This window comes from Ciona intestinalis, chromosome 8 (assembly GCF_000224145.3).
Source record: "Ciona intestinalis chromosome 8, KH, whole genome shotgun sequence".
Lineage (NCBI taxonomy): Eukaryota > Metazoa > Chordata > Ascidiacea > Phlebobranchia > Cionidae > Ciona > Ciona intestinalis.
The window spans coordinates 902,427-915,948 of NC_020173.2; the positions used below are offsets into that span (position 1 = coordinate 902,427).

At 35.6% G+C, this 13,522-nt stretch overlaps 3 protein-coding genes across 4 annotated transcripts; 2 read left to right on the top strand and 1 right to left on the bottom strand.

The window, feature by feature from the left end:
- Nucleotides 1-3,500: 3,500 nt before the first annotated feature.
- LOC108949690 (cytochrome P450 2C42-like) lies at nt 3,501-6,067 on the top strand. Its single transcript, XM_018812876.2, has 6 exons — nt 3,501-3,616; nt 3,675-3,799; nt 3,883-4,007; nt 4,091-4,235; nt 5,292-5,455; nt 5,520-6,067. Exons 2-6 carry the CDS (start codon nt 3,772-3,774, stop codon nt 5,826-5,828), a joined length of 771 nt encoding a protein of 256 aa, XP_018668421.1. The 5' UTR covers nt 3,501-3,616; nt 3,675-3,771; the 3' UTR covers nt 5,829-6,067.
- Nucleotides 6,068-6,428: 361 nt separating this feature from the next.
- LOC100181583 lies at nt 6,429-10,410 on the top strand. 2 transcript variants are annotated; one of them, XM_018812862.2, is made up of 7 exons: nt 6,429-6,619; nt 7,048-7,230; nt 7,565-7,881; nt 8,379-8,516; nt 8,603-8,663; nt 8,876-9,058; nt 9,153-10,410. In XM_018812862.2, exons 1-7 carry the CDS (start codon nt 6,509-6,511, stop codon nt 9,624-9,626), a joined length of 1,467 nt encoding a protein of 488 aa, XP_018668407.1. In that variant the 5' UTR covers nt 6,429-6,508; the 3' UTR covers nt 9,627-10,410. The 2 variants fall into 2 exon arrangements, with proteins under 2 accessions (XP_018668407.1, XP_018668408.1); XM_018812863.2 differs by having other exon boundaries at nt 7,565-7,878.
- A 312-nt stretch (nt 10,411-10,722) lies between these two features.
- Nucleotides 10,723-12,508, bottom strand: LOC100183957 (thioredoxin-2). The gene is made up of 5 exons (XM_002131986.5): nt 12,350-12,508; nt 12,182-12,286; nt 11,650-11,712; nt 11,324-11,389; nt 10,723-10,976 (listed from the first exon to the last, which is right to left on the bottom strand). Exons 1-5 carry the CDS (start codon nt 12,374-12,376, stop codon nt 10,914-10,916), a joined length of 324 nt encoding a protein of 107 aa, XP_002132022.1. The 5' UTR covers nt 12,377-12,508; the 3' UTR covers nt 10,723-10,913.
- Between the last annotated feature and the right edge of the window lie 1,014 nt (nt 12,509-13,522).

Here is a 13,522-nt window from a genome sequence, read left to right on the forward strand (position 1 = left end):
ATAAATGTAGTAAAGAATGTCTCTGTAGATTCGTAGTTATGAATATATACTATTATGTAAACTAAGCTGATTGCTGCTAGTCTTAATCGCCAACGTAAAGTACCCTGTTAAACCACACTGTACGCTGAAAACCAGTCAAAATATTAATTTACTTCACATTAATTCCTAGATTTAATATTATATAACAAGGTTTATATTAGAAATTATATTTTAAATGTTAAAACAACCGCTATACGTGTTTTCTAGCTTTGTATCGCTTACAAGAACTAAATGAACACATGCCGACCATGCATTTGTATAGGCGATTCACGCTCTGTGGGCTCCGTAATGGCGGACACAAGCGCCGTTTCCTAACTTGGTCTATACTAACTTTGCCCAAACCCTGCTCTAACAGCTGAACTTAATATTTGTATGCGTTAGAAATGATCCACTATCGTGATATATTGGTTCCGACTGATATAAGAGGGTGGGGGAAGATGGGACACTTTGTCGGACGAGACTTTTTTAAACTTTCTTTTTACGAACCCCCATTTAATGAAAATCAGGAATATAAGGTTACAGAATTATTCGACAGTATTATCACGATTTTATAAAACGCCCGTCAAGGCTGATTACTGTTTTTAAATATTGAAAAAAATATGTAAAATAGAAACAGTATATACTTTGAACAGTAAAAAAATGCGAAATAGTAAGGTGCTATTTTTAATGCTTGCTAAATCATAGTAAAGCCGATGAATTTTTTTAGTGAGCGTGTGCGAACGATTAAATTAGTTTCATAGCTTCATAAAACAATCTTGAATATTTCGTACAGTTTGAGTATGTCTCATAACACTCGTTTAAGTTTTGTAAAAAAAACACTGAGATATAGTACAATGGGGGAAGATGGGACTCTTAAGCACATATTGCCAAATATTTCCAAAATCAAAAAAGATGACGGTTTTTGGGTAATACCACGAATTAGTATTATCATTCCTTTAATAAATGACACCAATTTGATAAAATTGAATAAAACACACGAGGAGTTATTTACCGATCCGCACAACAGGTGAAATTTTACAAATTCGAAAACACACAGGATAAGATGAGACAGTTTAAAATCATTGTTAATTTTGATTATTAAGTGTATTTATAAATAGAAATATACGTAAATAACACGAAATAATACTGTACGCTTTGAAAATTAGGTCTAAACCTTCATTTTCTTGCCCTACTGCTATAGTTGTTAACATGTTACCTATACATTATGTTATTGCGTAACAATTGGTATTGTTTGAACGACAACGGGTAATGTTCGAACATCAATGGATAAATTTTGTATCCTACAAATGTATATAAACATGTAATATCAGAAAAATGATAATAACTAGTGATAAAGTTTTTATTTTTGCTACAAATTGGGTATTACTACTCTGTTTTTGGCACAAGTCACTTCTCATAAATGATTTTTTTAATATTTAAAAACCGTAATCAGCTTTGACGGGCGTTTTATAAAGTCGTGATAATACTGTCGAATGATTCTGTAACCTTATTTTCCTGATTATCATTAAATGGGGGTCCGTAAAAAGAAAATTAAAAAAAGTCTCGTCTGACAAAGTGTCCCATCTCCCCCACCCTGCTATATAAGCATGAATAAAATAGGCAGGGGTCAATATGACTTTAATTTAAAATGAAAACAACAAAAAATATCGGTTTAACGTTATATATACATATATTTGTAACGGGCGCTATTGCGTATCCGCCGAGACGCTACTGCGCATGCGCAGTAGGTCGGAACTAATACAGTACATGGTCTAATAAATAAGTACCAGCTGAAAAACGTTCCGGGGCAAAATATTACTTAACATATTTGGCAGCGTTTCAATTAAAAGACATTTCTACCAGACTGTACTGTTGGCGTGCTGGCTATGTCTGATTACGTCAGACATCATGCTGTCCACATAATGTCTGATTACGTCAAACATCATGCTTTTCCGATAATTACCATAAATAAGGTAAACACCCAAATCACTTTAATGTTCCACTTGACTCTGTTAGTATACTGTTCTATTTTGTTGCAAAGGCAAATAATATAGTTCGCATTTAGGTTTTAGTTTATTTTTGATCAGCTGAAGCAAATATTTAGTTTCTATTTTTAACAGCATATTTTTCTAAGCAATTTTACAATGGACGCGAAAAGTATGGTATGTAAGGCATCTTGTTTGAGAAAAAAAAATCGCACCAGACGAATTTGACAAACTACAGGTCTCGGTTGGATACACCAACATATATCCCCTTGTCGGTTAGGCAAGTCGCACAAGCAATGCACGTTGCATTAGAATTTCAAGTTTCTTTAGTTTAGCATCTTAAAGATGTTCTATTGCAAATAAATTTAGATATAACATTCTATTTGGTTGACACTTTAACAACGTAACAGAATTAGAACCCTACAGTAAGTATTGCTAATAAAAAAATCAGATCATTTATTAAAACAATCGATAGTTAGTTTAATGTTCGTAAAGTATGATTGGCACATTTCAAACTATTTGTGCTTCAATTGGTCCATACCCTTTTACCGTTCTGGTAATTTGTGTGGTTTGGGTGTTTCGATGGTGGAGAAGACCACACGATCTCCCACCAGGACCGCGGGGATTTCCTCTTCTTGGGGTGATACCTTTTATGGGTGAATTCCCTGAAAGAGTTATAAAGAAATGGAGTTTGGAAAAATATGGACCAATAATGTGTGCCCGGATGGGAATGCAGGACAGCGTCTTCTTAAACACTGCGGATGCTATTAAAATGGTGAATTTTATTTATATTCTGAATATTTCTTATCAAATTGGTTGGATAGACATATATTGTAACCGATGCAAAATTTTATTTAGGCATTTTGTGACAACAGTGAATATTTAAGTGGAAGATCGCAAGAGCCCGCCATGAGCCTAGACTGACCTCGAGGTCTCAGTGCCGATAGTGACGTTAGTTGGGTAGTTATCGTTTCTCGTTATTAGTTATTGTGCTAGGGAAAGGGCGAATTATTTACCGGACAGAATCACGTGACAGCAGTGTGACGTCGTGCGCTAAAGGGGAATCGATTTGGACTGAACGGGACATCATTAACCTCGTTTAACGGGGGGTTTGTTTTCATGGAAAAGTCTCTCATGAGATAAGTCGTATCTGCAGTGTTGACATTGATTAATGAAGTATTGGGATTGGGTTATGTGACGTCACTATACGCGTCGAGTTGCAACAAAGATTATACAAATGACATCGGAAATACATATCACAGCATGGCATATATTGCACTTGTTAATTGTTACTTGTTAAAAAGGATGTATATAGTAGCCTACTGTAGGGTAGGATAGGACACATTTAACATAAAATATCCTAATCGTGTTTTCTATCGGAGTCGTGTGGATACAACTTTATAATTCTTTGAATGTTCTTTGTTTACTACCAAATAGGACCAGAAAATATTTTTAAAAATGTCTCATCTTACCCTAATTTACTATATCTAATGGTTATCGCAGTTTTATCTTTATGTTCTTACGTCAAACATTGTAAGTCGCGTTGTTTGTGGAAGACGATACGATTTTGAGGACGAGAAATATCACCAAGTTTTAATCAATCTACAAAAAATGTAAGTTAGAATGTAACTTTCATTAAGTCTATAGACCCAATACAAGGTTTACATTTAGTTTGGGTGACGCGAAAGATGCACCGTTCACACTTCTCATTGATTTTTTTCCTGGTCTTAAACACCACCTGCTTTGGTTTCGTGGGGCTAATAACAGGATGATCGAACGAATAAAAAACTGGTTAGGTGAGAATGTGTTTACATATAAAAGCTGTTTGTGGTGTTATATATTATGCAGCATATTAAAGCAAACCATATATTTATCCAAGAACATAGTAAAGATCACGTTGAAGAACACAAGAAAACCTTTGATAAAAACAATCTTCGCGACTTGATTGACTCATTTCTACACGAACAAGCATATGGGAAAACGGAAAACAAGAACGTATATACAGTAAGTTACGTTGTATGCAATATAAATAAGAAACATTTTAAAAAGGCATTATAGTGTATTGAAATAACGTTACGTCGTTACAGGAGGAAGAACTGATTGTTATCGTCCGTGATCTATTTTCTGCTGGCTCTGAAACCAGTAGTAACTCTATACTGTGGATATTGATAGTTCTACTGCATCATCCACACCATGCAAAAAAATGTATACAAGAAATCGACGATGTTATGGGTAAGCGCTTTTAAATTCCTAATAATTTATTGTTTTAACTGATAGAAATTACTTAAAAAATGAATAAATGTAACTTACTTTATCCTCGCGTGGCCGGAAAATTACAGTCGTTATAACACGGGTGTTCATACACCTCGTGCCAGCTTACGAGTTACCATGTATGTTACTTTGTGGGTGATTTTTGTTTTTGATTTTTTCATTTCTTTTATTTATGGCTGATAGTTTGACCAACCCATTAGTGAACTTTGGGTTGGAGCAATTGTTGTTAAGTGTCTTGCCCAAGGCACATACGCCCACAATGGTAGCAGCGCCGAGCCTTGAACACATTACCTCTGGATTAGAGGCAGGTGCGCTAACCAACTATATACTACGGCCTACACAAACACACATTCCTTAAATCTTGTTTTACGGGTGCCACATTCGATAATAGCCAAAAACAAATATTACAATATTATTTGACAGTGTTTTTTCACGGTCAAAAAAAGTGCTCGATAGATGCAACCTTAGATATAACAGGGAAACAAGTGAAGGAGTGAATAACTTGATTTTTAAAGTGTGAATATTATTTTGTGTTACTTACGTATATTTATAATAATAAATTTAGTTATGTGACAAAATTAACAAGGATTTTAAACTGTCTCTTCTTACCCTGTCTATTTTCGAATCGATAAGGTTACACCTGCTGTGCAAATTGCTAAATAACTCGCGAGTTTAATATATATAGTATAGGATGGGGAAAGACGGGACGCCTTTAGCACATAACATCCCTGATCGTATTTCATACAATTAACAATGGTCTATGGGAGTCGTAGGGATACGGTTTTATGATTCTTTGAACGTTCTTTGTTTACCACCAAATAGGACGAGAAAATGAAATAAAAAGGTATAGGAGATCCCATCTTCCCCCACTCTACTACGCTTCTTTGAAGTGTCGTCACTTGATAAATGTATGGTAGTAATAATTCGTGGTGTTACTCCAAAGTCGTATATATATTTTGAGTAATATTAAACTTAAGGGGTCCCGTCTTCTCCCACTCTACTATATTATTTAAAAAGGTCCCAATGGAGCTCCAAGCAGCCAACATAGGGAAAAGATGCCGTTTACTTGCGCGGTGATTCAAGAGACTTTTCGATACAGAACTGTTGCCCCAATTGGATTACAACATTATGCACAAGCTACTGTCGAATTAGGTGGTTACGTTATTCCTCAAGGAACAATGGTAAACATGAGTTTTAACTATAGTTAACCTACTGATCGTTCCTTAACAGTCATGTTTCTACCAGGTTTACTCCAACATTTGGGGAGTTCACAACGACCCGGTAGCTTGGCCAAACCCTTCTGAGTTTGACCCGTACAGACACATAAACAAAGATGGAAAATTCGTTCCCAGTAACAATATAATGACATTTTCAATTGGACCACGCAGTTGCCCGGGAGAGGCCTTGGCAAAATTGGAAATCTTTATGTTTGTCACAAAAATTTTGCAAAAGTTTAATGTCAGAGCATCTCCTAATAACCCGCCGTCTTTGGATGGTGTTAACTGCCTACAGTTTACTCCATTATCGTGTGAGGTTATTTTAACGGAGCGCTGACTTGTATTGGCTGATGCGTCGTATACACATTGCATAATTTGTACAGTCTGCTTTAAAGATGAATTCTGTGATAAAATGTACAAACTTTTGGAATTCGCAAATCCTGCTCTATGGGAGTCGTAAGGATATAGTTCTATAAATATTTAAATATGTTCTTTGTTTACTGGTAAATGGGAAGCGAAAATAAAGTTAAAATTTTGCATCTTCCCCCACCCTACTGTACCTATTCATTATTTAATTCTTCAAAAACCATGGCGAAGAAAGTATTGAAAAAAAAGAAGAAATGAAATAAATACCAAAACGACGGTCGTTAAACCATTCGCATTTGAATACGAATACACTACATGGGTAAAAGCGCTGATTAAAAGCATGGCTAAAGGCCATGGTTTATACAGCTTTAATTATTTTGTGTGTCCATAACGTGACACGTCAAATATGCGAGTTTGAATGTACATATCACATAATTCGCCTTGGAACACTCCACTATAGAAGTATATAGTTCGCTTGAATGTTACGCGTGCTTTGTGTATAGAATATGAAAGGAATCATTTCAATTGACGGAAACGCGCTGGGAATCGCTATGGCTGCAAATGGTTTTGAATTGTAAGTTTAGTTCAGCGCATAGTGAATGTTGAAAGGCTTTAATTTATCATCGTGTGGTTTAGAACTACTAAAAAAGTATGTTGTGTTATGCCTTGTTTATCCTTTTTACATTGAAACTTATTAGTGCATCTAACGAACCTCTTCCGTGGAAAAAAGATACTGTTACCGAAGATTGCAGAGATTGCATGGTAGGTAGGCCTATATGGGAATGTGACAAAAACACAAGTATATATTTTAATTGTAATCAAAATGGTTAATGTATTAGAACAATAGTTCAGCCTATAGTTGAAGTTGAAGTCAAACTATTAACATAGCGCATACTTGTAATACATTGCACCACATAGTTTGTTCTGGTTATAGCAGTTTGTTTTACCAAATTCGCTTGTATATGTCATATATAGTGGGGTAGGGGAATATATTGTGGGGTGTTTTTCCTTCCCATTTAGTAGTAAACAAAGAACATTCAAAGAATTATAAAAACCGTATTCTCACGACTCCGATAGACCGTTGTTAAATGTTTAAAACACAACCAGGATAGTGTGTACTAAAGGTGTCCCGTCTACCCCCACCCTACTATATGTCAAAATAATATCTGGAAGTATTGCTCTATCATCAGGTGTACCGGTACTATGAATGTGAAGATAATGCTGTCTGCAACCAAGGAGTGTTCAAAGACAGTTTATATTCTACTGCGTTCAGGAATCATTGTTTCGGAAGATACGCTCTTGATCAATCAACCATTGACGATTTTTTTACCAAGTTTTATTCTGGAAAAAAGGGCTGGAGAGACCCACTTAATGTTACGTATAGATCTAGTGTAAACAAAACACCAGCATTTAAAAGCAAACCAATATATTTGTTCATTTAAAAGCGTACTAATATTTCTTAAAATAAAAAAAAAGAATTTATGTTGGGGGAAATGAGACATCTTTTCATTATATTTTTTCGTACTATCTGGTAGTAAACCAAAACATTTAAAAATTATAAAATCGTATCCTAACGACTCCTATAGACCGTTGATAATTGTTTAAAGCACGATCATGATATTTGAATAAGGGTGTCCCGTCTTCCCCCACGCTGCTATATATACGGTCCATTTGGCAGAAATCAGTTTAACATGTATTTCCATATAGGAGCTGGTAACTACTCTGCATGAGACGACGTACTGGGGGAACCCTTCTTACTCTAATAAGACCAAATGTGCATTGACGTTAGAAGACATTTATTCGTTACGGAACCAAACTGATAGGAAACCACCTGAACGCAAGAAGAACAAAAAGCGAAAACGAAAGAAGCGAAAACGTCAACGGTCTGTAGAGCCTCAACGGCCGCATATTTCAAAGCAGTTGTTCTATTGTCCTATCAATAAAAGTGTCATTTGGATGGAACAAATACGCTATTGTGGTCCTAAGGATTCAGTGGTGCATTACTCTGAATGCATATGCCATCAGTAAGTTGCAATATTTCACAAGTTTTAGATAGTATTATTGTTATTTCTTTATTTCGTTGACATAAAGCAGTTTTGTAGAGTTTAGCGTTACCAGAACTGGCGTCCGAGGAGCAGCAATGGATTGAGGCACGGAAAATCGCCCACTAGCTCAAAAATGCATATACCGCTGTTGTTACAATATCTTGACAATGTTTGACAATTTGATAAATAATTTCAAACTGTTCAAAAATATTCGGACTTTTTTTTGTCAACACTATATATATGTAGTAGGGCGGGCAAGGTGGGCCACCTTTTTATCCATTTTCTCGTCCTTCTGGTAGTAAACAAAAAACATTTACATTATTTTAAAACCGTATCATCACGACTCCCACAAACCGTTGTTAGTTGTTTAAAGAATCAAGATATTTGGATATTGCGTACTGCGGAGTACCGTCCTCCCCCACCCTACTATATATTGTGCAAAGACATTGTTGTCAAATCTGTATATATTGTTATAGAGCCAACACGAAAGGTCGGTTAATGCAAACTGGTATTTGTTTTGACGACTACGGTTACTTGAATAATAACTGTACAACATATGATCTCATTCCATGTTACTGCCCAATCTCAATAAATGGTGACGTAACTGTTGCAAGGTATATATAGCAAAGCATAAAGAATGTACTGCCTTTTATTGGAATGTTAATGTTGGAGATTTGGTAATTGTTTGCTTGCTTTTAAGTCACACGAATTCACCAAAAGTTTCGACTGCGATCGCTTCTAACTTCACAACTACAGTAAAGGTAATGCCTGTACCAGGTGGTAAAATAAATAATTTGTGTAAATAATTTGTGGACATGGTTCTATAATTAATTCTTTGAATGTTCTTTCTTTACTAACAAATGGGACGAGAATAGAGAACGGACAGTGTCCAATCTCTCCTTTCCCTATATAAAAACTTTAGTCCAAAATAGTTTTTGAAATATTGGCAACCTTTCTTTTATTTACGTTACAGCAAATAGGGTTCAACGCGACGACTACACTGAACAATCAACCACTCAAGTCTATACTCACTACTGTAGTTATTGTACTGTCTGCATGTTTGATGGTGGTTATCATAACTGTCATCGTATTTTGCGGATTAGAACTGCTAAGGAAATCGGTTGGCGATCAAAGGCAAAGTCGGGCTGGATCACCTGTGAGTTGCCTTTCCTTCCAACATTTTTACTGTCATTTGACATTTACAATTTGTAAATAACCATTTTTATGGACACATCATTTTTTTTATCAAGCATCAAGGCTCTACGATCGGGGATCGGCAAGGCGGGAGTAACCAACAGGATCCGGATTACTTTTGCATGGCTAACAAGCAGGGTCAAAGTGTTTACCAAACTATCGGTGCTTACACATTCAAACCAAATCCACCATCTGAAGTGGATCCTCTACCGCCTGCACTCCCGTTACGTCTCTTTTCTGTTGGTGGTTCCAGCTTACGAACCCCGCCACGTTCCCGATGCACAACTGAGCCAAGCGTCTATCTTTCCCCCATTGTTTCCGAACCCAAACCGAGCACCGAACACCCAGTTGTTCCTGTCGACCAAGCCTATGATTCTATCAGCGTACAGGAGGAAGAATACGACCTGCCCCCGCCTGCTGATGACCCTGAATTCAGCGATGTTGAATTTTCCGATGACCCCTGCTACGATGACCGAAATGACGACATGAGAGTAAACCCGCTATATGCTAGCGAAGACGACATGCAGTGACACGATGTTATTCTAATATAGCACAAATATATAGCTACCAAAATCTCAATGCTCGGTCTGCAAGGAAAGACTGAAAATTTGAAAAAATGGTATAGTCGTCCATGACCGAATTTTAATACTTAATAACAGTAACAAATTTTGCCGCGAACTATGGGTACCGGTTAAAGTGATTTAAAAAAGAAAGTCTCGTCTTTTCCCACGCTATTGTATATAGTAGGGTGGGGAAAGGTGGGATACCTATAGCACATAACATCTAAATAATCTGATCGTGTTTTAAACAGGTCACAACAGTCCATGGGAATCGTGAGAATATAGTTTAATAATTTTTTGAATGTTATTTGTTTATTACTACTAAGTGGAATGGAAAAAAAAATGAAAAAGGGTCCCATCTTTCCCCATTTTACTGCATGTAGTTTACTCATATTTTACTTAATGCATATAGAGATTAAATATTAAACAGTCGTATTCCGTAAATATTATTTTGGCAAAACTTTCGTAAATGATTAAAACACACTTGTCTGTGACTGCTTTCGCACAAGGTTTTATGTAATAAAGGTTCTCCTATTTTCTGTGTTAAGAGGGCAGCACGCGCTTTAATTCTCGACTGTCCTCACATTGTCTGTAACCCGATGCCTTTCGTCGTTTTGTTTAACATTATTGTACCGAGTTGTCGACCTATCGTTATGGAGTTGGATAACGTTGGGATAATTCCGAGCTTAAACTTGCACTGTCAGCAAGACTTGACGTTTTAAAACATCCGACAACCAAGACAAACCGGTTTGATCTGCTCGAATTAGAATAAGAATGCAGTGTATTTTTTAAACAGGGGCATATTTTATGCTTCCCCAAGTTTCCGTAAAAATACGGAGTATCCTGGTTTTGAGAATGGCGCTTCTACCTCAGCTTATCATAAGCTCTATTGCGCAAGTGTTTGCGCGTAAATTCGACGTGTGAGAGAAGGCAATGACTAAGCAAACTTTTGGTGTGTAAGCTTCTTTGCTAAGAGGTAGCACATTTCTTTCTCTACTGTTCTCCTGTTGTTTGTACAAATAGATTAAACTTGTCCCTTATCAATTATTCAAAGAGTTCCCGAAAAGAACCAGTGGTACAAACATTTTATTATTTGAAATTACTAGAACAACCAGCAAAACTGGTACATTCATTTGGAAATGCTGCTTAAAAATTTAAAAGAAACTGAGAGCATAATTTTTTTCGAATTCCAATGCTGCGGAAATGTAATATCTGAATGGAATAGTTTGATTTCTTATTATAAACTATATGCGTCAATCAAAGATTCTCCAAGGTCATTTCAGTCAGTTTTTCCTTGTTTGCACCCTTGAAAGTTGCAACCTGCAAATATAGAATTACCCATCAGTTTAAAATAAGATATATTTTTGTGTTAAATATTGTCTTCCTGCAAAAACAGACTTGCTTACTCAATGCAAACCCAATGAAAAGATAGTTTCCCTGCCATGAGAAAAGTGGACATAAAATAATACCCTGCGTCATTAACCGGATTTAACCCATTGTTTAATGCTTCAATAATAAAAGAACAACTTCCCCAGGTCTGCTTTCCTTCATTATTGTGAAACAGTACAATTTAAAATGCACATACTGGTACTGTATAACAAGTCAAATCAAAAGGCAATGGAGTTGTTTTGACATCCAACTAAAGTCATAGTTTATGCCCAACTTACTTGTTTTCCATTTTTGTAAAATATAAATGTTGGCATGGCAGAAATTTCTGCTTGTTCTGCGACGTCCTATTAAAAAAAATTTATTACTTTTAAAAATTCTTATTATTATACCCTTTCAAAGTTTTCGTTTTTATCAAGCCGTTTTTTATTTTGTTTCATGAATAATAATTACTAAATTAAGGATTTTCAATAACGGTAATGAAGAACTGAAGATTATTTTTTGTAAGTGCGACTATCAATATAACAAGAGCATACTGTTTTATGTTGTGTATAGCAACCATATGTTTCAGGCGCTAGCTTTTTCAACTTAAAACTCCATAACTCACCGCTGCTTCATCCACGTCCACTTTCAAAACAACAAGTTTATCTGCATGTGTATTTGCTAACTCCTATAAATACAGTATATTTTAGTAATTTCATACATTGAAATAACTGAAAAACCATGACTGCAATCAAGTTACGTATAAACTCTTATTGTGCTTTTATTAAGCATTTTTACAAGGTAGATACTAAAATATTTAAGTTTAAGCATATTCTGTTAAATATTTAACCCTCAGGCATATTCTGTTGTAGTATGCGTGAGATATATATTTAATAGATCTAGAATGTGACTTGGAGATAAATATACAACATAATGATAGTTAAATTAAATATAAAAAAATTATGCCTGAGACTGAGAGTACATGTTTTAGTATCTACCTTTTTACAACTGATAAATCTACAATGTCTAAAATATCAGCTACAGAAACATTGCAGTTTACCACAAATATTTTTAATTTTAACAATACGGTAACCTATATCTATCTCTTTAAATTCAGGGAAAATACAAATAAACCACATGATAATCAAACTACTTACTTTTACAGTTGGGGCAATCATTTTGCATGGACCACACCAAAGAGCATGGAAATCAACCAACACCAATTTATTACCAGCATCTGCCAGAGCTTTGTTGAATTCAGCCTAAAAATGGATAGCGATTTAATTTGAGAGATGTTCGGGGCGGACCAAATACACAAATCTTACCAGGTCACGAATATCTGGTATCGCCATTTTCAATTATTGGATAAAATCTTATTAACCACAATAAAAACTTAAGATCTATTAGAGAAATTTTATCATAAGATATTTGACTGTACAAATATTAACCTAAACCGATACTGAAGTATACCATTAAAGAAAACTTTAGTTGGCTGAATCATGTTCTAGTTTAGTCCACATCTAAACTTCATATTTCTGACCGGAGAGATAACACAATGTAAAAAAACGCCTCGCTCTTTTATAGTGAACGGAAAGATCGAGAAAACCCGATACTGCGCGATCTTTGTTGTTTTACAAGTCATAGACAATCGCCGGTTTTTATGTCGAAATCACGTACCGTACACTCGAAATCACACGTACGGTACGCTGCTCACAGCTTCTCAAGTACAATGCGTTGTGAACACGCACCATACACAATACGTAATCGGAGTTCCCTAAATAAAGCACGTGATGTGGTCATGCGGTAAGCGCATGAACGCATTCTGAAGCATTATAGACCTTTTTACATCATAAGCCGTCGTATTTGATTTATATAACAGCACCAAAGGTGAAAGGTCGAAAACTTTATAAGACGACTGTTAGCTTGATACACGTCAATTGGTAATGTGTAAAATAATGAAAAGTATCTATGGCTTGATGCATAAAACGGGGAAATTCCGGCGGCTGCAATTTCATAAAAGCGGGTTCACACTACGGGCGGTCAAAGCGCTACCGATCGGAGAGAGCGATTGTCGGCGGTTGTCTGCAGACAAAGCATCTACACACAAATGTAAAATCGCCTCGTATCCTGTTCTGTTTGGCGGGAAGTTGGAAAACAAATGTAATAGTTTTAGCGTAAATATGCGATTGAAGTTAAAGAAAATACATAGGAGAGAATATAATTTCGTTTAGCAGGCATTGGATTTTAAATTTTTTAACGCAGATGCCGAATTTATTAAGGAATTGGCTAATGTTATATCTGTCTATATATATCCATATAGTTTGGTTTTATTTCATCATATTTCAACAAAGTAATTGTGTATCGTGTAATTACTGTAATATTGAACTGTTTTATTCATTTTTTTGTTGAAAATGCTCTTAACAGTAGTCGCAAAACCTTAACGAACGTTGTTTTTAATATTATTATGCTAAATTTACAATATAGTATTCATGCAACAA

Coding starts and splice junctions, on each gene's coding strand:
- LOC108949690 (XM_018812876.2), top strand. CDS start 3,772: ATGATCGAACGAATAAAAAACTGGTTAG. Junction 4,008..4,090: donor AAAACAAGAACGTATATACA/GTAAGTTACGTT, acceptor ACGTCGTTACAG/GAGGAAGAACTGATTGTTAT. Junction 4,236..5,291: donor AGAAATCGACGATGTTATGG/GTAAGCGCTTTT, acceptor TTATTTAAAAAG/GTCCCAATGGAGCTCCAAGC.
- LOC100181583 (XM_018812862.2), top strand. CDS start 6,509: ATGTTGTGTTATGCCTTGTTTATCCTTTTTACATTGAAACTTATTAGT. Junction 8,664..8,875: donor ACTTCACAACTACAGTAAAG/GTAATGCCTGTA, acceptor TTTACGTTACAG/CAAATAGGGTTCAACGCGAC. Junction 9,059..9,152: donor AAAGTCGGGCTGGATCACCT/GTGAGTTGCCTT, acceptor TTTTTTATCAAG/CATCAAGGCTCTACGATCGG.
- LOC100183957 (XM_002131986.5), bottom strand. CDS start 12,376: ATGGCGATACCAGATATTCGTGACCTG. Junction 12,287..12,349: donor TACCAGATATTCGTGACCTG/GTAAGATTTGTG, acceptor ATCCATTTTTAG/GCTGAATTCAACAAAGCTCT. Junction 11,713..12,181: donor TGATTGCCCCAACTGTAAAA/GTAAGTAGTTTG, acceptor CTGTATTTATAG/GAGTTAGCAAATACACATGC.